Consider the following 23,111-nt stretch of genomic DNA (forward strand, 5'->3'; position numbering starts at 1 on the left):
TCTTTGAGTCAGGCAAAGTCTAAATTGGATTGCTGAAGTCACATCCTGGTCTCCTGCCTGCCCTGAGAACTCTGACAGAACTTTGGCAAAGCTGCAGAGGCACGCTTGATACGGACTTCCCCGACCCGGCCGTCAGAGGAGGAGTGGGACACGACAGGAATGTTTATAAACACCCACCTTATCTCCCTTGGAATGCTGCCAGGGAACTAATTGCCACACGCAGGGCAAGGCCAAATTTAGCACAGAGTCAAACAGAATTTTTCAAAGCTTGAACCGACCAGATAAGCTAATTGCTTCCTGCAAAAGCTCACGTCTCGTTCGCTCCTCTTTTATGTCTTATGGGAGGGGCCAATCACCTCCAAGCCTTACTCCCAAGGCGACCCTGTTTTCCTAATTGTTCTTGTCTTCTAGCAGCTCTGTGCATGCACACACTGGGAACAGGCTCCTGCTGTTCTTCTGCCTCGCTGATGTCAGACTCTGGAGACTCCGGAGGCAGCAAAGAACTACCAGATGGCCTTGGCCCCCTTTCTGCCTCCGACTCAGAGCCCTCATCAGAGCCTTCCCCAGACTCCATGACTGGCCCATGTTCCTCCCCAACCTCCTCACTGTCCGAATCTGCTGCCAGCTCTGCTGGTCGCTGGCGGGCCACAACACATAGGACGGAAGTTTTTCAAATGACAAAAACCAAAGCAGAGAAAGTTTGTGGGTTTCAAGTTCTCTTTTTATTGAAGAAAAGGAAAAAAAAAAACCGAAGAAAAAAATAGAGTTTGTTTTCCCCAAGTGAACGTTACTCACTGTGTGTGTTTTTTGTTCGTCTCGGTTTGTCTCGAAGTCTAAGGCAAATGTTCTCCCATCGCCTCCACGTCTCCAGGTTGGTTCGCCGAAAACATTTCTGCTTTTGAAAAGTGGATGGGTTGAAAAGATGAGGAAGGGTCTTGTAGTCTTTTGAAAATGAAAAATAGGAGGGGAAAGGAAAAAAAAACCAAACACCTGAATCCGCAGGAGCATTTGGAACAAAAGCCCACCATGTGGTTCTGGAGGATGGGCCACGAGTCAATAGGACAACCTACGTTCTTTTTTCGTTCATCGTTTTCTTTTTCCTGTTATTTAGTTTTTATTTTATTTTATTTTATTAAAAAAAACCCTCCCTTTCACCCAGTAAAGCAGGTTTTGTGGTGGTGGTAGTGATTGTTGTCCAGTTGAACAGGTTTGAACTCTCTTTTAAGAGGCGATTCTTCATTGTCCAAACGTCGCCCCTCCAGTTAGTGATGGTTGAAGAGGTTGGGATAGAAGAAACCGATTTGAAATCTTTCACATGGACAGTTTCTCCACCTCCCTTGGTTCTCCTTCTCCACCCATGTTCTCTGAAGGAGCTCGTGGAGGGTTGGTGGGGACGTCTGACGTGAAGGTGAGACCTCTCTTCTTCTGAGAGTCTGGTGCGTTTGCACTGGGGATGAGGAGGTGTGGAAGGGCGAGGGTGCGTTTTTCTCCGTTTCCTTACTCATGGATTCAGGAGTCAAGGGCGAGTAAATTAGTGTCCAACGGTTGGTGCCCCCCAGTGATATGATCGCTGGTTTGATCTCCCATTGGTGTCGTTCTTTCTGCTCGCCACGGTTTTTTGTCATTCCCGACATTTGCGTGGCTATCCACACCAAAAACCCTCCGCTCGTCCCTTTTTTTTTTTCCTTCTGAGAATGTTTTGGAAAAGTTTTAATTCTTCTTTTTTTTTTTCCTCTCCCCACCCCACCCCAATTTCCACCCTTCCCTTCGGCCAACCTTTCTTTCTTACCCAGGAAAGCTCAGGTTTTGTTCCCCCTGCCACTACTGTGCTCAAAAAAAGGAATCGTTCTCCCCCCCCCCAGCATCTCGGTCTATGGAGAACATAATCAAGATCATCTTGTATTTTCTTCCTCTGAGCAATCATGTTTCAGCGAGACTCCAGTTCTCTGCATTTTCTTTCTTTCTTTCTTTCTTTCTTTCTTTCTTTCTTTCTTTCTTTCTTTCTTTCTTTCTTTCTTTCTTTCTCTCTTTCTTCTTTCCTCCCTTCTTTCCTTCCTTTATTCCTCTTTCTTTCTTTCTTTCTTTCTTTCTTTCTTTCTTTCTTTCTTTCTTTCAAAAAAAATTCCTAACCTGTTTGTGTTTTGTTCTTGTTTAGTTTTCCAGTGGGGTGAGGGAAAACACCCAAAGAGTCTTTTTTATTATTATTATTATTATTATTATTATTCTTTTCTTCTCTCTGCCTCCTCCTCCGCCTCCTCCTCAGACCTCTGTCTGGAGGTCAATAATGTCCTGTCCCACCAGGGGAATTGTTGCGCCCGTCTTCTCCCATTCCACAGTTTTGAGTTCTAAGGGAGATTGAATCTCAGTTTCCATCTCTTTTTTGACCCACGCTGGGGGCGAGTGGACCTTCCGGAGGCCTTCCCATGGTCTTTTGTTTGGTGTCTGCTGCTTCTCTTGCTAGACCGGAATCAGAGCACAGAAAGAAAAAAGGAAGTGAGATGTCAAAACCACACAAGCATACAGAATACGAATTAAAAGAGTTGGGAGGACCTTGGAGGTCTTCTAGTCCAGCCCCTTGCTCAAGCAGGAGAGCCTATGATGTTCCAGACAAATGGTTGTCTAGTCTCTCTTTGAAAACCTCCAGCGATGGAGCAGCCACAACTTCTGGAGGCAAGCGGTTCCACTGGCTAATTGCCCTCACTGTTAGAAAGTTTCTCCTTAGTTCTTAGTTGTTTCTGTCCTTGATAAATGTCTATGGGGATTCTCAATTATCCAGTTGTCCCAAAGGTGCTTTTCAAAAACAGCTGGAATTTCCTGGTGGTTTTTTTTTTTTCTCCCAAAAGAAGATGAAGAACTGAAAAAGCTTCTTGAATAAGAAGTGAAATTTTTCAAGAAAAAAAACAAAAACCAAGTCCAGTTGCCTGATGAAAAAACACCTTTGGGATTCTCCTTTGGGATTCTCCATTGCTTCTTGTCCTGCCTTCCTTTGGAGAATAAGTTGATCCCTTCTCCTTGAAGGGACCCCGCTATCATATCACCTCCTAGCCCTTCTCTTTGTTAGACTAGACATGCCAGTGCCTGCAACCATTTCCTCATGTGCTTCAGCCTCCAGCCCCCTAATCATCTTTACTTCTCTTCTCTGCACTCTTTCCAGAGTCTCAACATCCTTTTTGTATTGCAGTGACCAAAACAGTAAACTGTATTCCAAATGTGGTCTTACCAGTGCAGTATAAAGCAGTACTAGCATTTTGTGTGATCTTGATACTATGCCTCTGTTGATGCAGCCTAGGACTGCATGGTCTATTATAGATTGAGTCATTCATTCATTCATTCATTCATTCATTCATTCATTCATTCATTCATTCATTCATTCATTCATTTTCTATGCTGGCCATGTCCCCTAAAAGGTGTCTGTCAGTCTATTTATTTGTCTACCTTTCATTTTTATCATCTATCTATCTATCTATCTATCTATCTATCTATCTATCTATCTATCTATCTATCTATCTATCTATCTATCTATCTATCTATCTAATCTAAGTATCTATCTACCATCTATTATTATCTATTATCTGTCTGTCTGTCCTATCTGTCCATCCATCCATTTATCCATCAATCTCTCTCTCTCTCTCTCTCTCTCATCTGCCTGCCTGCCTCCCTGCCTATCTATCTATTTATATCTGTCTATATATTTATCTCTATGCTAGCCATGCCCCCTACAAGGTGACCCTAGGAGGCTGTTTGGGAACTAGGATTGAGGTCAATTGCAAAACTGAATTGATGAAAATAAAAAGGTCTTAGGGCTCTATCTTGCCAACCTTCTGATGAGGAATGAGATGTGCCTCTGTGGAAAAACAAAAGGAATTTCTGGATATTTTTCCCCAGAATGGCCTGATACAAAAGAGCAACACTTTAATTGCACTGGTAAGAGAAGCTGCCAATCCAAGAGAGAGTATTGGAATAGCTACAATGATGTAAAATGCTTCTTGTCCTGCATTCAGGTGCTTTGGAAAATAGAATAGAATGTAGAGTAGAGTAGAATAGCACAGCATAGCGTAGCGTAGAATAGAATAGAATAGAATAGAATAGAATAGAATAGAATAGAATAGAATAGAATAGAATAGAATAGATGGAAGGGACCCTTGTGGGTCATCTAGTCCAACCCCCTGCTTAGGCAGGAAAACCTACACCACTTCAGACAAATGGTTATCCAACATCTTCTTAAAATCTTCCAATGTCTGAGCTTTCACAACTTCTGGAGGCAAGCCGTTCCACTGATTAATTGTTCTAACTGTCAGGAAATTTCTCCTTAGTTCTAGGTTGCTTCTTTCCTTGATTAGTTTCCATCCATTATCCTTTGTCTGTCCTTCAGTTGCCTTGGAAAATAGCATGACCTCCTCTTCTTTGTGGCAGCCCCTCAAATATTGGAGGACTGCTATCATGTCACCCTAGTCCTTCTTTTCATTAAATTAGTAAAAGTAAAGGTTCCCCTCGCACATATGTGCTAGTCGTTGCCGACTCTAGGGGGCGGTGCTCATCTCCGTTTCAAAACCGAAGAGCCAGCGCTGTCCGAAGACGTCTCCGTGGTCATGTGGCCGGCATGACTCAACACCAAAGGCGCACAGAACGCTGTTCCCTTCCCACCAAAGGTGGTCCCTATTTTTTCTACTTGCATTTTTACGTGCTTTCGAAACTGCTAGGTTGGCAGAAGCTGGGACAAGTAACGGGAGCTCACCCCGTTACACGGCAGCACTAGGGATTCGAACCGCTGAACTGCCGACCTTTCAATCGACAAGCACAGTCGGCAGCTCAACGTCCTAGCCCCTGAGCCACCGTGTCCCTTTCATTAAATTAGACATACCTAATTCCACCTACCGTTCCTTGTATGTTTTAGCCTTCACACTCCCCACCCTTTAATCATCCTTGTTGCTCGTGTCTGCCTTCTTTCCAGACTCTCTTTTTTTATATCATGAAGGCCAAAATTGGATGCAGGATTCCAAGTGTGGTCTTACCAAGGCATTATATAGTTGTACTAACACTTCACATGATCTTGATTCTATCTCTCTGTGAATATAGCCTGGGACTGTGTTGGCTTTTTTGGTGGCTAGAGCTACACTGTTGGCTCATATTTAGTTGATTGTCCATTAGATCTCTCTCACATTAACTACTATTGAGCCAGGCACCACCTAATCTATACCTGTGCAAGTATTTCCTGTGGTTGGATAGGAGATTGTTTCAGGTGCTTTGTCCCTTTTAAAGTTTACCTACTTGAAGTGGGTGATAGAACAAAGGAAAGTTGAGATACATTGGATTGGTACTGTAGATGTGTACATTCAAGTTTGCCATCTGTTGATTTTTGAGTCTCACAGAACGTTTGATGTGGGGAGTTTTGCATGATTCACCTTGAGTTCTGATAAAAAATTGTTCCTCTCTTAGACTAGAATACAGGTAGTCCTCGACTTGTGACCACAATTGAGCCCCAAATTTCTCTTGCTCGGTGAGTTTTGTCCCATTGACGACATTTCCTGCCACCCGTTGTTAAGCGAATCACTGAGTTGTTAACCCAGTAACATGGTTGTTAAGTGAATCTGGCTTTGCTGGTCAGAAGGTCGCAACAAGGGGATCACATGACCCCAGGGGGGGGGACACTGCCACTGTCATAAATACAAACCCATTGCCAAGCGTCCGAATTTTGATCATGGGACATGGAGATGTTGCAACGCTCGTAAGTATGAAAAACGGTCGTGAGTCACATAAATTTGAACGGTCGTTTGAAGAATGGTTGCAAGTCAAGGACTAGCTGTCTAAATGTCACAATGAAAGAAATTGGCATGCCAAGTCAGGAATGGTTGGAAAGTCTACCATGTTGGATGTGGGCAAGGCTAGGAAAGGTGACCAGTCATTATGGATGGTTGGGTTGGAATGCAATCAAAGGTTCCCTCAAGGTGAGTGGATGACCAGCTGAGATCTTCTTGCTATGGGATGTCAGTTATAGAAGGAGGGAGGAAGCATTCAGAGAATGTTGGCTTGTGACTAGGAAGGCTTGAATGTTTGTTTCAGGATGTAGCTGACCACATGCAGCGTAACAAGGTTGAAGAGAAGATGCAGCTATGAGGCCCTTGAAGGAGAAATACAGGCAGTTAAGACTTACGCTGGTGTTAGTTTTATCACTGCCACCTGAGGAAACGCTCCATCTTTTCATGGCCTAAATATATAAGAGAAAATATATGGGGTTGTTGTTGTTTTTTGTCCTCCCTGTTTCAACCCGCAGTACGAGTTTGGTATGTGTGGAGATGACAAAAGAAGGTTGATCTTTCAGGAAATGTATTGAAATCAACAGGGCCTCTGGTGGCTCAGACTGCTAAGTCAGTCTGTTATTAACACAGCTGCTTGCAATTACTGCAGGTTCAAGTCCCACCAGGCCCAAGGTTGACTCAGCCTTCCATCCTTTATAAGGTAGGTAAAATGAGGACCCAGATTGTTGGGGGCAATAAAACTTGACTTTGTATATAAATATACAAATGGATGAAGACTATTGCTTGACACAGGGTAAGCCACCCTGAGTCTTCGGAGAAGGGCGGGATATAAATGCAAATAAAAAAAACCAAAACAGGGGGATGACAGGGTGGGGAAAAAAAACAGTTTTTCTTAAAACGCTAAAAGTCTGAAGAGATTCTCAGTCATCCAGGTCCTGGTTGTCCCAAAGGTGCTTATTTTCAAAAGGCAACTGGACTTCCTTGTTTTTTCTTTGAAGACGTTTCGCTTCTCATCCGAGAAGCTTCTTCAGCTCTGATTGGATGGTGAGGAATGGAAGGACTTATACTACTTGGAGACAGCTGGTCCTTTGCATCCTTTTAGAGGGTCCTTGAGGCCACTTGGAGGTTTATCTGTGCCCACCGGGTCACCTGAGTGGTGCTAACGGTTCCTGTAGTCTTGCAATTCCTCTGGAAATCCATTCATACCCCCAAACCACACCGAGGGTGTGGATGTAAATGACCGGCTGTCTGCAAGGAGTATCAATCCTTTCATTCCCCACCATCCAGTCAGAGCTGAAGAAGCTGCTTGGATGAGAAGCGAAACGTCTTCAAAGAAAAACAAGAAAGTCCAGTTGCCTCCTGAAAAAAAACCCACTTTTGGCGATAAATACGACCCATATTCACAAATTTTGGCTTCTGGCAACAATCTGGAGGGATCTTAGCCACCAATCGAGCACCAGAATTAGAGATACTCTGGGTGGAGATAATGAAGTTCAAATCATTATGTGATTTACATAAGGGGTCTCCAGCCTTGGTTCCTTTAAGACTTGTGGACTTAACATAACATAACATCAGAGTTGGAAGGGACCTTGGAGGCCTTCTAGTCCAACCCCCTGCCCAGGCAGGAAACCCTACACCATCTCAGTCAGATGGTTATCCAACATTTTCTTAAAAATTTCCAGTGTTGGAGCATTCACAACTTCTGCAGGCAAGTCGTTCCACTTATTAATTGTTCTAACTGTCAGGAAATTTCTCCTTAGTTCTAAGTTGCTTCTTTCCTTGATCAGTTTCCACCCATTGCTTCTTGTTCTACCCTCAGGTGCTTTGGTGAACAGCCTGACTCCCTCTTCTTTGTGGCAGCCCCTAAGATATTGGAACACAGCTATCATGTCTCCCCTAGTCCTTCTTTTTGTTAAACTAGACATACCCAGTTCCTGCAACCGTTCTTCATATGTTTTATCCTCCAGTCCCCTAATCATCTTTGTTGCTCTTCTCTGCACTCTTTCTAGAGTCTCAACATCTTTTTTACATCGTGGCGACCAAAACTGGATGCAATATTCCAAGTGTGGCCTTACCAAGGCATTATAAAGTGGTATTAACACTTCACGTGATCTTGATTCTATCCCTCTGTTTATGCAGCCCAGAACTGTGTTGGCTTTTTTAACAGCTGCTGCACACTGCTGGCTCATATCTAAATGGTTATCCACTAGGACTCCAAGATCCCTCTCACAGGTACTACTATTGAGCAAGGTACCACATATACGGTACTGGTGCATTTTGTTTTTTTGGCCTAAATGTAGAACCTTACTTTATTCCTGAGCCAGCCAGGAATTCTGGAAGTTGAAGTCCACAGGTCATAAAGGGGCCATACTTCCCCATTCCTGCTCTAAAAGTTTATTCAAAGAAGAATGTTTCTGAGAATTCATCCTAGGTCAGGGATCAGCAACCTTAAACACTCAAAGAGCCACAAAGTACTAACCGGAACCCCCCCCCCTTTTTTCAATTCTGGAGCTGACCGGAAGTCCAGTTCCCCCACCATAGAGTCTCCACCTAGCACGGCGTCCTTTTTCCTCTACCTATCCTAGCAGAAAGCCCTATCAATTGTGGAGCCAACCGGCAACAGGGAGCTGCAGAAGAGGGATGAAAGAGCCACATGCGGCTCCAGAGCCACAGGTTGCCGACTCCTGTCCTAGGTGGATGGTTGAGGGTTTTTTTTGGGGGGGGGGGGCGGGGGCAGTTTGAGTAGTGGCACTATCAACACCGAGGAAGAATCTCAATCTTCTGTAAACGTTGGTCAATTTTTGCTTCACTTTTGGAGCTGCAGAGAAACTGCCTCCTCGGTTTCATTTCTACGATTTTAGATAGAGACTTTGAAAAAGAAAAAAAAGAAAGAAAGAAAGAAAAAAGAAAGAATAGCTATTTGCACCCAGGTCTGGTAGAGCTCAGAAACTTCCAAGTAGGGAAAGTCTCACCTTAGTCTCCATTGGTGGAGATTCTTTTTCCTTCTCTGCATGTTGTAACTTCCGGTTCAGGTCCTGGAACATGTCTTGGTGACGTTTTCTTGTGTGCATGATTTTCTACAACAGGGCACATCCAGATAAATTGAGGTTTTGTGAGAATGAAATAAACATTGTAAACATTTACATATCTATCTATCTATCTATCTATCTATCTATCTATCTATCTATCTATCATCTGTCTGTCTAACCTCTTATCAGTCCATCCATCCATCAATCCATCCATCCATCTCTCTCTTTCTCTAATCTCTCTCTCATCTATCTACACTATCTATCTATCCATCCATCATCCATCCATCCACCCATTCTTCCACCCCTTTCTCTCTCATCTCTTTTTCTATCTCACTTTATCTATCCATCCATCCATCCATCCATCCATCCATCCATCCCTTTCTCTCTCATCTCTCTTTACCGCTCTCTTTATCCATCCATCCATCTATTTATCTCAATCATCCATCCATCCATCCATCCATCCATATCTCTTTCTCTAATCTCTCTCATCTATCTACACTATTTATCTATCCATCCATCATCCATCCATCCACCCATCCACCCATCCATCCATCCATTCATCCTTCCATCCCTTTCTCTCTCATCTCTTTTTCTATCTCACTTTATCTATCCATCCATCCATCCATCCATCCATCCATCCATCCATCCATCCATCCATCCATCCCTCTCTTTCTCTAATCTCTCTCTCATCTATCTACACTATCTATCTATCCATCCATCATCCATCCATCCACCCATCCACCTATCCATCCATCCATCCATCTATCCATCCATCCGTCCGTCCGTCCGTCCTTCCATCCCTTTCTCTCTCATCTCTTTTTCTCTCACTTTATCCATCCATCCATCCATCCATCCATCCATCCATCCATCCATCCATCCATCCATCCATCCCTTTCTCTCTCATCTCTCTTTATCGCTCCCTTTATCCATCCATCCATCTATTTATCTCAATCATCCATCCATCCATTCATCCATCCATCATCTCTCCCTCCCTCCCTCCCTCCCTCCCTCTCCTCTCCAGCCTTTATATATAAATATTTTTATAAACAACTCACGGCAGTGAATATTTCACTGGCCAAATAGCATTACAAGCAATCCTTTCCCTCATCTGTCCTTTTCTGGTTTCAGTTTTTAAAAAATATTTATCGAGGGCTTGAGTAGAAAATCTATTCCTCACTAAAGATAGTCCTCAACTTATGACCACAACAATTTTTTTTATCATGGAAGCAAACCCCAAATACTCACCTCAAAATCTAGTTCTGCATATCGGGATTTCCGCCTCTGAAAATGAAAGGAAGGGGAAGAACCATGTTTAACGCTTGACAAGAGATGAAGGACACCAGTGGTGGGATTCAAATAATTTAACAACTGGTTGTTTGGCTGCCACAAAGAAAAGGGGGTCAGCTTCTTTTCCAAAGCCCCAGAAGGCAAGAGAAGAAGCAATAGATGAAAAAAGTAATCAAGGAGAGAAGCAACCTGGAATTAGGAAAAACTTTCTAACAGTGAGAACAATTGGAAGAGCTTGACCTTCAGACACTGTGGGGGCTCCATCACTGGAGGTTTTTAAAAAGAGACTGGGCAGCCCCTTGTCTCAAATGGTATTGGTCAGTGATGGCTCACCTTTTTGCCATTGTGTGCCAAAAGCATGGGGAGTGTGGGGGGGTCGTCCGCGTGTGTGCCCACACCCATAATTTAATGTGCCCTGCCCCCCATGCATAGTTGTGTCCCTGCATTCCCCCCGCTTTTGGCACTTGATGGCATGGTGGGCCTGTTTTTCACCCTTCCCAGGCTCCAGAGCCTTTCTAGGAGCCTGGGGAGGGCGAAAACGGCCCTCTGGAGGCTAGTTGCAGCTCATTTCCCGACTTCCGGTGAGTTCGTAAGGCCCGAAAATCATCTGGCCGGCATTCACATGCATGCTGGAGCTGAGCTGGGCAATGCTCGCGTGCCCACAGATATGGCTCCACGTGCCATAGGTTCGCCATCAAGGATATAGGTTCTCCTGCTTGAGCAGGGGTTGGACTAGAAGACCTCCAAGGCCCCTTCCAGCTCTATTCTGATTCACTCTCTCTTTCTCTCAACTAAAAAAACTTTCTCTCAACTTTAAAAGCGATCACGTGCTCCAGCCCCCCAGTCCCTACCCGTTCCTCGGGCGGCCTTGATCCTCAGAGCTTGGATCTTCGGCTGATGTTATGCAATGCCCGGTCCGTGGTTAATAAGGCCCCCCTGATCTGTGATCTTATTCAGGGGGAGTCCGCGGACCTTATGGGCATTACGGAGACCTGGCTGGGCCCAGAGGGGGGGGTTCCCCTCGTTGAGATGTGTCCTCCAGGTTTCCGAGCATTTCATCAGCCGAGGGCCCAAGGTAGGGGTGGGGGGGTGGCGGTTGTTATTAAGGAGGATCTGGAGCCGAGGGAGGCCACTGTTCCTCAGATTGCCGGCTGTGAATCCCTCTATGTGCGGTGGGGCCATAGGAATCAGTTGGGCTTGGTGATCGCGTACCTGGCTCCTTGCTGCGTGACCACAGCCCTGCCTGAGCTGTTGGAGGTGCTTGCCGCTGTGGCGGTTGAGACCCCCAGACTTATAGTCATGGGGGATTTCAATCTGCCATCAGTTGGCTTGTCATCGACAGCAGCTCAGGAGTTCCAGGCTTCCATGACGGCCTTGGACCTGATTCGAGTAAATGATGGCCCTACGCACATGGGGGGAGGCGCGCTGGATTTGATTTATATCTCTGGACAGTGGTTAAATGATCTGGTATTAGATGATTTAGTAACAGAACCAATGTCATGGTCCGATCATTTTCTCCTTCGCCTAGACTTCCGAACCGCCATTCACCACCGCAGGGAGACGGAACCTATACGTTGGTTCCGTCCCAGGCGCCTGATGGACCCTGAGAGGTTCCTGACGGAGCTTGGGCCATTCCCTGAGGATCTGGCCCACGGCACGACTGAGGAACTGGTCGCGGCCTGGGAACGGGCCGCGGCTGGGGCCTTGGACCGTGTCGCGCCTTTGCGGCCTCTGACCCGGCGCAGATCTCGTCCGGCCCCTTGGTTCTCCGAGGGGCTGAGGGAGATGAAACGCCGGAGAAGACGCCTGGAGAGCACCTGGAGGTCCAGTCGCTCCGAGGCTGATCGGACACTAGTTAGGTCCTATTCTAGGGCCTACCTAGTGGCAATGGGGGAGGCGAGGCGTTCCTACGCCTCCACCCTCATTGCGTCAGCAGATAACCGCCCGGCCTGTTTCGGGTGACCCGCTCCCTCCTTCATCAGGAGGTGCGGGATGACCCTTTGCAGGGACGAGCCGAGGAGTTTAGTGGTTATCTATACGATAAAATCGCTCAGCTCCGGGATGGTCTGGACCGAATTTGGGATGATCCAAGCGAGGGAGAGGAGACACGTCTTGTTGAGCTCGTTTGGGATGAGTTTGACCCTGTGGCTCCCGAGGACGTGGACAGGTTGTTGGGGAGGCTTCACGCCATGACATGTTTACTGGACCGTGTCCTTCCTGGCTGGTACTGGCCACTCAGGAGGTGACACGAGGCTGGCTCCAGAGGATTATCAACGCTTCTTTGTTGGAAGGGTCTTCCTGCCGCCTTGAAAGAGGCGGTGGTGAGACCCTCCTCAAGAAGCCCTCCTGGACCCAGCTATTTTGGGTAATTATCGTCCAGTCTCCAACCTTCGCTTTGTTGCGAAGGTTGTAGAGAGTGCTGTGGCGACAGCTACCCCAATACCTGGATGAAGATGCTATCTAGACCTGCTCCAGTCCGGCTTCCGACCCGGATACAGCACGGAGACAGCTTTGGTCGCATTGGTGGATGATCTCTGGAGGGCCAGGGACAGGGGTTATTCCTCTGCCCTGGTCCTATTAGACCTCTCAGCGGCTTTTGATACCATCGACCATGGTATCTTGCTGCGCCGGTTGGAGGATTGGGAGTGGGAGGCACCGTTTATCGGTGGTTCTCCTCCTATCTCTCGACCGGTCGCAGACGGTGTTGACAGGGGGCAGAGGTCGACCGCGAGGTGCCTCACTTGTGGGGTCCCAGGGTCGATCCTCTCGCCTGCTGTTCAACATCTACATGAAGCCGTTGGGCGAGATCATCAGTGGTTTTGGGGTGAGATACCAGCAGTACGCTGATGACACCCAGCTGTACTTTTCCACCCCGGACCACCCCAATGAAGCTGTTGAAGTGCTGTCCCGGTGTTTGGAGGCCGTACGGGTCTGGATGGGGAGAAACAGGCTCAAGCTTAATCCCTCCAAGACGGAGTGGCTGTGGATGCCGGCATCCCGATTCAGTCAGCTGCAGCCGCGGCTGGCTGTTGGAGGCGAGTTACTGGCCCCAAAGGATAGGGTGTGCAACTTAGGTGTCCTCCTGGATGATCAGCTGTCGTTTGAAGAGCATTTGACAGCCGTCTCCAGGAGGGCCTTCCACCAGGTTCGCCTGGTTCGGCAGTTGCGCCCCTTCCTTGATCGGGATGCCTTGTGCACAGTCACTCATGCGCTCGTTACCTCTCGCTTGGATTATTGTAATGCTCTCTACATGGGGCTCCCCTTGAAGTGCACTCGGAGGCTTCAGTTAGTCCAGAATGCAGCTGTGCGGGTGATAGAGGGAGCTACGCATAGCTCCCATGTAACACCGCTACTGCGCAGACTGCACTGGCTACCTGTGGCCTTTCGGGTGCACTTTAAGGTGTTGGTTACGACCTTTAAAGCGCTCCATGGCTTAGGACCTGGGTACTTACGGGACCGCCTGCTGCTACCACATGCCTCCCACCGTCCCGTACGCTCTCACAGAGAGGGCCTTCTCAGGGTGCCGTCCGCCAAACAATGTCGGCTGGCGGCCCCCAGGGGAAGGGCCTTCTCTGTGGGGGCCCCCACACTCTGGAACGAGCTCCCCCCAGGTTTACGCCAAATATCTGACCTTCGGACATTCCGTCGCGAACTAAAGACACATCTTTTTATTCGCGCGGGGCTGGCTTGAACCAAATTTTAACTTTAAATTAAATTATTAATTTTAAATTTTAAAATTTTAAATGGGGTTTTAGTTATGGTAAATTTTTAACTTTTCAGGCTAATTTAAATAGGTTTTTTAAATGGTATTTTAAATTGTACATTGTTGTTGGTTTTACTTTGCCTGTACACCGCCCTGAGTCCTTCGGGAGAAGGGCAGTATAAAAATCAAATAAATAAATAAATAAATAAAAACTAGACTAGAGAAAAGAAGGACTAGGAGGGACATGAAAGCAATATTTGAGGGACTCCTACAAAGATGAGGGGGTTAATTTATTTTCCAAAGCACCAAAAGGCAAGATGAGAAACAATGGATGGAAACTAACCAAGAAGAGAAGCAACCTGGAACTAAGGAGAAATGTCCTAATGGGGAGAGCATAAACCAAAGAATAGCTCTCCTCCAGAAGTTGTGGGTGGGAGTTGTGGTGAGACAGGACAACTATTTGTCTGAAATGGTGTAGGGTCTCCTGCCTGAACAGGGGGTTGGACTAGACTAGGGGGGTCACCAACCTTTCGGACCTCAGGGACCACTAAATTCATAATTTTAAATCCCGCGGACCACTAATACGATCTGCCTAATGACCGGCTGGGTGGGCATGGCTAGGTGGTCATGTGACTGGATGGGTGTGGCCAACTCAATGTCACTCACATTGAGGGGCACCTTGCTGGCCTCTACTTGCTCCTCCCCTCCCAGCCCCTCCTCGGCTGCCCACCCAGGCTCCTTAGGGCCCCAACAGGAAGCCGTTGTTGGAGCTAAGCAGCCACCAGGAGAAAGAGTTGGCAAAACATCTCAGTTCAAATTGGATCTGACCGAGAAGCAGCCTCAGCAGAAGTACCTCACTGAGGACTAGGAGCATAGGCTTTCCAAGCAGAGGGAAGACCTGCGGGAGTGCAAGGCCAGGTACCAGCACCCGAAGGCTCAGCAGGCTGAGATGGTCAGCCAGTTCCAGGCCATGATGCAGTCTCACTGGAACGAGGCCCTCCAGCTGTTTGCCACCCATGACCCTTCCCTCCAGCCTTCGCCCAAAGCCCCACACCAAGAGGCTGAAGCAGAATTTCTGCCCCCTATGACCTGCACAAAAAGACCCCAAAGGGGGAGACTCTCTGCAGTGTTCATTGCACGTATCCGGCCCAGGGCCGTAATTTGAGGACCCCTGATTTAGTGCAAATTAAACAATGCAAATAATTTTTTCTGTGGACCACCAACATTTTCTCACCGACCACCAGTTGGTGACCGCTGGACTAAATGACTCTATTATTCTATATTCTATGTTCACTTTCTCTACTGAGCTTCTGTTGTGGGAGAGATGGAAGGGAGAATACAATTGATCCGATCTGATCTCCTAAAGTAAGGGGTCCAACCTTGGCAAGTTTAACGTTTGTGGGCTTCAACTCCCAGAATTCCTCCCTCTCAAAATGTCTGTAGCAAATGGCACTCAAAACTGGAGAGACTCAGCTGACTTCTAACCAGGCTTCCATAAGAAACATTTCTTCCATTAAGATTCTCCATATTTCTCTCCAAGAAACCCCCCCAATTCCTGCACCATTGGTCCAACATCACGATGAGGATCTGGGGCTGAGATTTACATCCAGCTGGGACTCACAGAAGGAGCATCAATGGAGATGATATCATAAAGACGCTACCCAGGTCCTTCTTGCCCTTTGAAGGACAATTAGGAGAGATAAGTGGGAAAATTAGTAAATGTAAAATACTTCGGAAGCACATTCCATGCATAGCAAATGATTGTCATTAACGAAGGACATTAATTAACAAATTCATTTTAGGAGTGCCATCACAACCCAACACTCTTGAGATCACACTGTTGGAATTCATTGACAAAAATGCCCGGTCTAAACTTATCTTTTAAAACTTGAGCAGGACTAGAAAACCTCCAAGGTCCCTTCCAATTTCGTTATTCCACTATTCAGTTATTTTATAAAACAGCCATACTGGCTGGGGAATTCTGGGAGTTGAAGTCCACAAGTCTTAATGTTGTGACTCCAGCCCCTGAACCTGGCCCTATGCCCGAAAGTGACTCCAAAAGTGAGAGGGAAGGGCCGATAAGGCTTACCTCGGGAGCACCGATTCCTTTGGCTCGGCTCCAGGAGCCAGAACCAGACCAGTCGGAGGAGGTAATGAGGCTGTCATCCCCTGATTCCTCCCTTCCCCAGGTTATGCCTTCAGACCCAGCTGATAATAATAATCAAGCTTGGCTTGACCCGCGCTTCAGAAGATTAGAGAGGCGCCGTCATCAAAAGGAAGGATGGGGCAGGAGCCCCACCCCACAGGATATATAAGGAGCTTTGGGACTGCTCTCACTCCACGGGAAGCAAAAGTTTAGCTGATCCGTTTCAAAAAGAGCTGAAAATCTTGCTACTTGAGTCATTTGTCTGAACTTTGGCAGGCAGCTGCGATTTCTCTGCCAGGACTGATAAGAGCTGTGAATCCACTGGCTGAAGGCCAGCTCGTGGGTCTGAAGTGGGGAAGGAGACAGCGTTAAAGTTGCCAAGTTTGGAGACTCCGTTGTCCTAAAACAAATACTGAAATATCTACCACTTGGAATCTGGGCTCAAAATAAGATTGCACCCCACTGTTTTAAGACATCTGTCCTATTCTGAGTAGCTATGCTTTAAAAAAAAATAGTTTCAGTTAGCAAGAATGGAATTTAAGGATTTCTCCAACACAAGTATGAAGAAGACCACCAACTTTCAGCCACTTACTTCTAGGGAGCTCATGGAGAGGGTTGCAACCGTCTCATTCTTGGTCACGATTCCAGTACTACTGGTCTTGAGCGTGTCACACAAGCTGTTGGGCATCTGTGAGTCCGTGGATTTATTAACCAAAGGAGGAGACAAAGGTTGCTTCTGCATCATCGAAGAAGCTTGCCCTTCCCCACAGCTGATCACTGCAGGCTCTCTTGGGGGGCTCTTGACCACAAAGCCTGGATCTGTAGCCATGCTGAGGTGGATGAGTCTCGTCTGGGGCATCTGGTCAATGTTGATGCTGTACTTGGTGTCATCCTTGGGCGGTGGCGGAGGCGGAGGCGGTGGTGGCGGAGGCGGCTTGGGCCTCAAGGTGGAGGTGTTGGTGGGCAGAATGACGTAGCTGGTGTCCCTGGTTTGATCCTGTGCCCGCGAGAGCTCCGAATCCAGCTTTTTGAAGATATCTCCATCACAAATGTAGATGGATTTTGGAGGTTGGCTTTTGTCCTTCTTCAAAGTCAAGGTGTGGTTGTTGAAGTCATTGAGGTTGATGGCGCCCAGGTAGTGTGGAGAGCTCTGGAGATGCATCTTGGAGACATTGGCTGGAAGACTGTTGAAGTTGGAGGACCCTTTCTGGTGGTTGAGCTTCAGCTTCTCCTCGTCCTGCAGGGACGGGCGCTTCAGAGTCCCTGTGATGGTCATAGTACGACACGTACTGATGTCCTTGTTGAGAACTAACAAATCAGGAGGAAAGAGATGGAATTTCAGAAGGTACCCACAGAAACTGTGATGCCATACAACCACATGTCCCCCTTCGTTGTCCAAAAGACACTATAGGTAGTCCTCAACGTACAACCACAATGGAGTCAAAACTTTCTGCTCCTGAGCGAGGCAGCGGCTGAGTGAGTTCTGCCCCCTTTTTATGACCTTTTTTGCCACGGTTGTTAAGTGAACCACTGCAGCGCTTAGTTTAGGAACACGGCTGCTAAGTGAATCTGGCTTCCCCGTTGACTTTCCATGTCAGAAGGTCGCCAGAAGGGATCGTGGCAACCGTCATAAATATGAGCCAGTTGCCAAGCGTCTGAATGACCATGGGGACACTGCAATGGTCATTAAGTGTGAAAAATGGTCATAAGTCACTTTTTAAAAAAGTACTGTAACTTTGAGTGGCCACGAAACGAAAAATTGTAAGTCGAGAACTACCTGTATTCCCTAATTACTTTATTGTCACCCACTGACCCAAATATGAAGAGACATGGATGGACATTAAATTTGACTTTCCACAATTTATATTTATACCATCTGTCTGATAAATTCATAAGCTCCGTTTCTCTCGCCATACATCTGAACTAGACTGTGTTGTTTCTCTGCGACATATAATACATGTGGGTGTATGCGTAATTCTGTATATATCTGTATTTATTTATTCTGTTATATTATGTAGTGTATATTGGAGGTGGTGACCCTTTGAGAGCCGTATGCAACCAAATTTCACTTTAATGTATGCTGATTAGTGTACATTTGAAGTGACAATAAAGTTTTTATTTCTATTCTGTTCTGTTCTATTCTATTCTATTCTATTCTATTCTATTCTATTCTATTCTATTCTGTTCTGTTCTGTTCTGTTCTGTTCTGTTCTGTTCTGTTCTATTCTATTCTATTCTATTCTATTCTATTCTATTCTATTCTATTCTATTCTATTCCATTCCATTCCATTCCATTCCATTTATTTTATTCCACATTTTCTATTCTATTCTATTCTATTCTATTCTATTCTATTCTATTCTATTCTATTCCATTCCATTCCATTCCATTCCATTTATTTTATTCCACATTTTCTATTCTATTCTATTCTATTCTATTCTATTCTATTCTATTCTATTCTATTCTATTCTATTCTATTCTATTTCATTCCATTCCATTTATTTTATTCCACATTTTCTATTCTATTCTATTCTATTCTATTCTATTCTATTCTATTCTATTCTATTCTATTCTATTCTATTCCATTCCATTCCATTCCATTTATTTTATTCCACATTTTCTATTCTATTCTATTCTATTCTATTCTATTCTATTCTATTCTATTCTATTCTATTCTATTCCATTCCATTCCATTCCATTCATTTATTTTATTCCACATTTTCTATTCTATTCTATTCTATTCTATTCTATTCTATTCTATTCTATTCTATTCTATTCTATTCTATTCTATTCCATTCCATTCATTTATTTTATTCCACATTTTCTATTCTATTCTATTCTATTCTATTCTATTCTATTCTATTCTATTCTATTCTATTCTATTCTTATGGTACCAGAACCATGGGATGGAAGTATCTATCTGGTTTTTAATGCACCCACCACCATAAAATTATTCCAAATGGATCTCAGATTCTCTCAACCATCCAGGTAAAATTGCCGAGGCAAATAAATTAAAAATGCCAACATGCCCACAACATAATTTATGGTACGTTCTCCTGAGAGACCGTGGCTGAATCTGCAGTTGGATTGCTGATGGATAGGTTGTACTTCCGCGGGTATAACTAATGTTTGATTCTATTCGGTTTGATTTCTTTTGGGCAAAGTAGCTGAGGAGCGGCTGGTGACACCCCCTCCCCTTAGATAAATGGCTTAGATGGGAACCGACAATTCAACGGAATGTACAACATTTTGCACGGTGTCTGTTCAAAAGGCCCGAATGCTAAAGATGCATGCAAACATGACAATTCCTTCCCTTTTTTTTTAATTCACATTTATATCCTGCCCTTCTCCGAAGACTCAGGGCGGCTTACACTATGTTAGTAATAGTCTTCATCCTATTTGTATATTTATATACAAAGTCAACTTATTGCCCCCAACAATCTGGATCCTCATTTTACCTACCTTATAAAGGATGGAAGGCTGAGTCAACCTTGGACCTGGTGGGACTAGAACCTGCAGTAATTGCAGGCAGCTGTGTTAATAACAGACTGTCTTACCAGTCTGAGCCACAGAGGCCTCCACATCATTTTGCACGGCCCTGGGAATGGACGTGAATTTGAAAGGGAATTTACACCCATTTCTAAACTTGTTGGTCAGAGGCTTTTTTGACAGAAAGCAGGAATGGTTTGGCTCTTTAGCAAACCATGATGATGAGGGGATTGGAGGCTAAAACATACGATGAACGTTTGCAGGAACTGGGCCTGGCTAGTCTAGTGAAGAGAAGGACCAGGGGAGACAGGAGAGCATCTTCCAATATTTGAGGGGCTGCCACAGAGAGGAGGAAGGGGGTCAAGCTATTTTCCAAAGCACCCGAAGGCCAGACAAGGAATAATGGATGGAAACTGAACAAGGAGAGATTCAACCTGAAAATAAGGAGAAATTTTCTGACAACCGACCAATTAGGCACCGTTTATCGGTGGTTTTCCTCCTATCTCTCCGACCGGTTGCAGTCGGTGTTGACAGGGGGGCAGAGGTCGGCCCCGAGGCGCCTCACTTGTGGGGTGCCGCAGGGGGCGATTCTCGCCTTCTGTTTAACATCTACATGAAGCCGCTGGGTGAGATCATCAGTGGTTTCGTGTGAAGTACCAGCTGTATGCGGATGACACCCAGCTGTACTTTTCACCGACCACCCCAACGGTTATCAAGTGCTGTCCCGTGTCTGGAGGCCGACGGGTCTGGATGGGGAGAAACAGGCTCAAGCTCAATCCTCCAAGACAGAGTGGCTGTGGATGCCGCATCCCGTACAGTCAGCTAAATCGCGGCTGACCATCGGTGGCGAGTCACTGGCCCCGATGGAGAGGGTGCGCAACTTAGGCGCCCTCCTGGATGAACGGCTGTCTCTAGAAGATCATTTGACGGCCGCCTCCAGGAGAGCGTTCTACCAGGTTCGCCTGGTGCGCCAGTTGCGCCTTTCTGGACCGGGAGGCCCTATGCACGGTCACCACGCCCGTGACGCCTCGCCTGGATTACTGCAACGCCTCACATGGGGCTCCTTGAAGGGCATCCGAGGCTACAGTTAGTCCAGAATGCGGCTGCTGGTGATAGATGGAGCCCTCGTGGCTCCCGTGATAACACCCATCCTGCGCAGGCTGCACTGGCTACCTGTGGCCTTCCGGTGCGCTCAAGGTTTTGGTGACCACCTTTAAAGCGCCCATGGCATAGGGCCGGGTTATCACGGGACCCCCTACTGCGACCAGATACCTCTCACCGACCCGTGCTCTCACAGAGAGGGACTCCTCAGGGTGCCGTCAGCTAGGCAGTGTCGTCTGGCGACGCCCAGGGGAAGGGCCTTCTCTGTGGGGGCTCCCGCCCTCTGGAACGAGCTCCCCCCAGGACTCCGTCAACTTCCGGACCTTCGAACCTTCCGTCGCGAGCTCAAGACACATTTATTCATCTGTGCAGGACTGGCTTAGATTTTAAATTTTACAGGGGTTTTAAATTGATTTTAATATTTATATTTCTATTTTTAATAATAGGGCATTGGAATAAGTTTTTTAAAGATTATTTTAATTTTGTATATTGATGTTTTATATGCCTGTGAACCGCCCTGAGTCCTTTGGGAGATAGGGCGGTATATAAATTTAAATAATAAATAAAAAAATAAATAAATTGAACAGAAGTTGCCTTTAGAAGTTGTGGGGAGCTTCATCACTGGAGGCTTTCAAGAAGAGACTGGACTGCCATCTGTCAGAAATGGTGTAGGGTCTCCTGCTTGATTAAGGGGTTGGACTAGATGACCCAAAGGTCCCTTCCAACTCTGTCAATCTCTACCTCAGTTTTTTGGAGAATATATGCACGTTCAAAGAACATACTTGGAAAGTATGTTCACAAATCTATGGAACCTGCTGGAACCAAGACCCTCCGAAATCCAGGAATACAGGTAGTTCTCAAGTTATGACCGCAACGGAGCCCAAAATGTATGCTGCTAAGTGAAACATTGGCTAAGCAAGTCGTTTTACGACTTGTCTTGCCACAGTTGGGAAGGCAATCCCCGCGTTGATTCCATTAGCAACAGTCACAAGTACATGCCAGTTGCCAAGCATCTGAGTTTTGATCATGTGACCATGTAGTGAACCCGTAAGTATGAACAATGGTTGTAACTCACTTTTTTCAGTGTCGTCTGAACTGAGAACGGTCACTAAGTGAACAGTTATAAGTCGTGCATATCTCAAATACAGATAGGCCTCATGTTGCCACTATTCGTTTACTGACCGTTTGAATTTACAACATCAGAGGGAAAAAAATGACCTAACCATTTTTTCACACTTACGACCGTCGCAGCATCCCCATGATCAAAATTGGGACGCTTGGCAATTGATTCATACTTATGACAGTCGCAGTGTCTGGGATCAAGGGTTCGCCATTTCCGACACTTCCTAGCTGGATTCTGACCAGCCAGGTCGATGGGGGAAGCCAGATTCGCTTAGCAACCGAATGAGTCACTAAACAACGACAGTCATTTGCTTGACTGCTGTGGTGTAAAATGTTACAAAATGGGGGCAAAACTCACTCAATGTTGTGTCTCGTCCGCTTTCACCACAGCCGGGGCCTTCTTATCTGCTTCCGAACGCTGAGGAATGTCCTAGTATGCCTCCCGGCCCCAGCCCTGGCTCCATGCCCAGACAGGCTGAGGAGGAAGAAGTACCTCCAGCCCCCAGCTCTGGCTCCATGCCCAGGCAAATGGAGCAACTAGACCCCTCCCCCTCCTCCACAGCATGTGAGCCTGAGGAAGGTCAATTACCAACAGCTGCAGACTGGAGTGACCCTCGCTTCAGGAGAATTGATAAGCGGCGTCAACAGAAGGAAGGGAGGGGCAGGCCTGGATAAGTGCTGAGTCATGGAGCCACACCCCATGGTCTATATAAAGGATCTGCTTTCTGGCATTCTCTGAGTCAGGCAAAGTCTAACATATCTTGCTGAAGTCACTTTCTGGTCTCCTGCCTGCCTTGAGAACTTTGCTAGGACTTTGGCAGAGCTGCAGAGGCATGCCTGATTCGGATTTCCCTGACCCGGCCGTCAGCGGAGGAGTGGGACACGACACTCAAAATAGCTTAGCAGTGTGAATTTGGGGTTCAGTTCAGCGGTGAAATCCAAATTTTTTACTACCGGTTTTCTGTGGGCGTGGCTTGGTGGGCGTGGCAGGGGAAGGATACTGCAAAATCCCCATTCCCACCCCACTCCTGGGGCCAGCCAGAGGTGGGATTTGCCGGTTCTCCGAACTGCTCAAAATTTCTGTTACCGGTTCTCCAGAACCTGTCGGGACCTGCTGGATTTCACACCCTGGTTCAGTTGTGATTATAAGTCGAGGACTGCCCATATTCTGAGCTAAAAGCGAATCTATATTTTCCTCCTGTTTTTAACATGATTCATTTTTTGGAAAGGGGTTGGGTGACATGTTAGCTGGCTGCCTGCCTGCTATGTATTAAGGTTGAACTCGGGCACTAGCTTTGACGAGCAATAAAATTGATGGACTAAGCTGGAATTAGAATTGTTGGCATTTCCATTTCATTGGATTCAGTTGGATTTACGGATGGCCTTCTCTTCCAGAAACTCAATTCATAACAACAGAATAACAGAGCTGGAAGAGACCTTGGAGGTCTTCTAGTCCAACCCCCTGCTCAGGCAAGAAACC

At 46.3% G+C, this 23,111-nt stretch overlaps 1 protein-coding gene across 1 annotated transcript in view; it reads right to left on the reverse strand.

The window, feature by feature from the left end:
* Nucleotides 1–2,145: 2,145 nt before the first annotated feature.
* Nucleotides 2,146–23,111, reverse strand: part of ADGRB1 (adhesion G protein-coupled receptor B1) — a 341,354-nt gene continuing 320,388 nt past the window's right edge. Inside the window, exons 28-31 of the mRNA XM_058174889.1 lie at nucleotides 16,514–17,229; nucleotides 10,031–10,066; nucleotides 8,729–8,833; nucleotides 2,146–2,457 (exon numbers count right to left, since the gene is read on the reverse strand). Coding sequence (XP_058030872.1) covers nucleotides 2,260–2,457; nucleotides 8,729–8,833; nucleotides 10,031–10,066; nucleotides 16,514–17,229 — 1,055 coding nt within the window. The 3' untranslated portion in view covers nucleotides 2,146–2,259. The remainder of the gene's footprint in view (nucleotides 2,458–8,728; nucleotides 8,834–10,030; nucleotides 10,067–16,513; nucleotides 17,230–23,111) is intronic.

This window comes from Ahaetulla prasina, chromosome 3 (assembly GCF_028640845.1).
Source record: "Ahaetulla prasina isolate Xishuangbanna chromosome 3, ASM2864084v1, whole genome shotgun sequence".
Taxonomy (NCBI): Eukaryota; Metazoa; Chordata; class Lepidosauria; order Squamata; family Colubridae; genus Ahaetulla; species Ahaetulla prasina.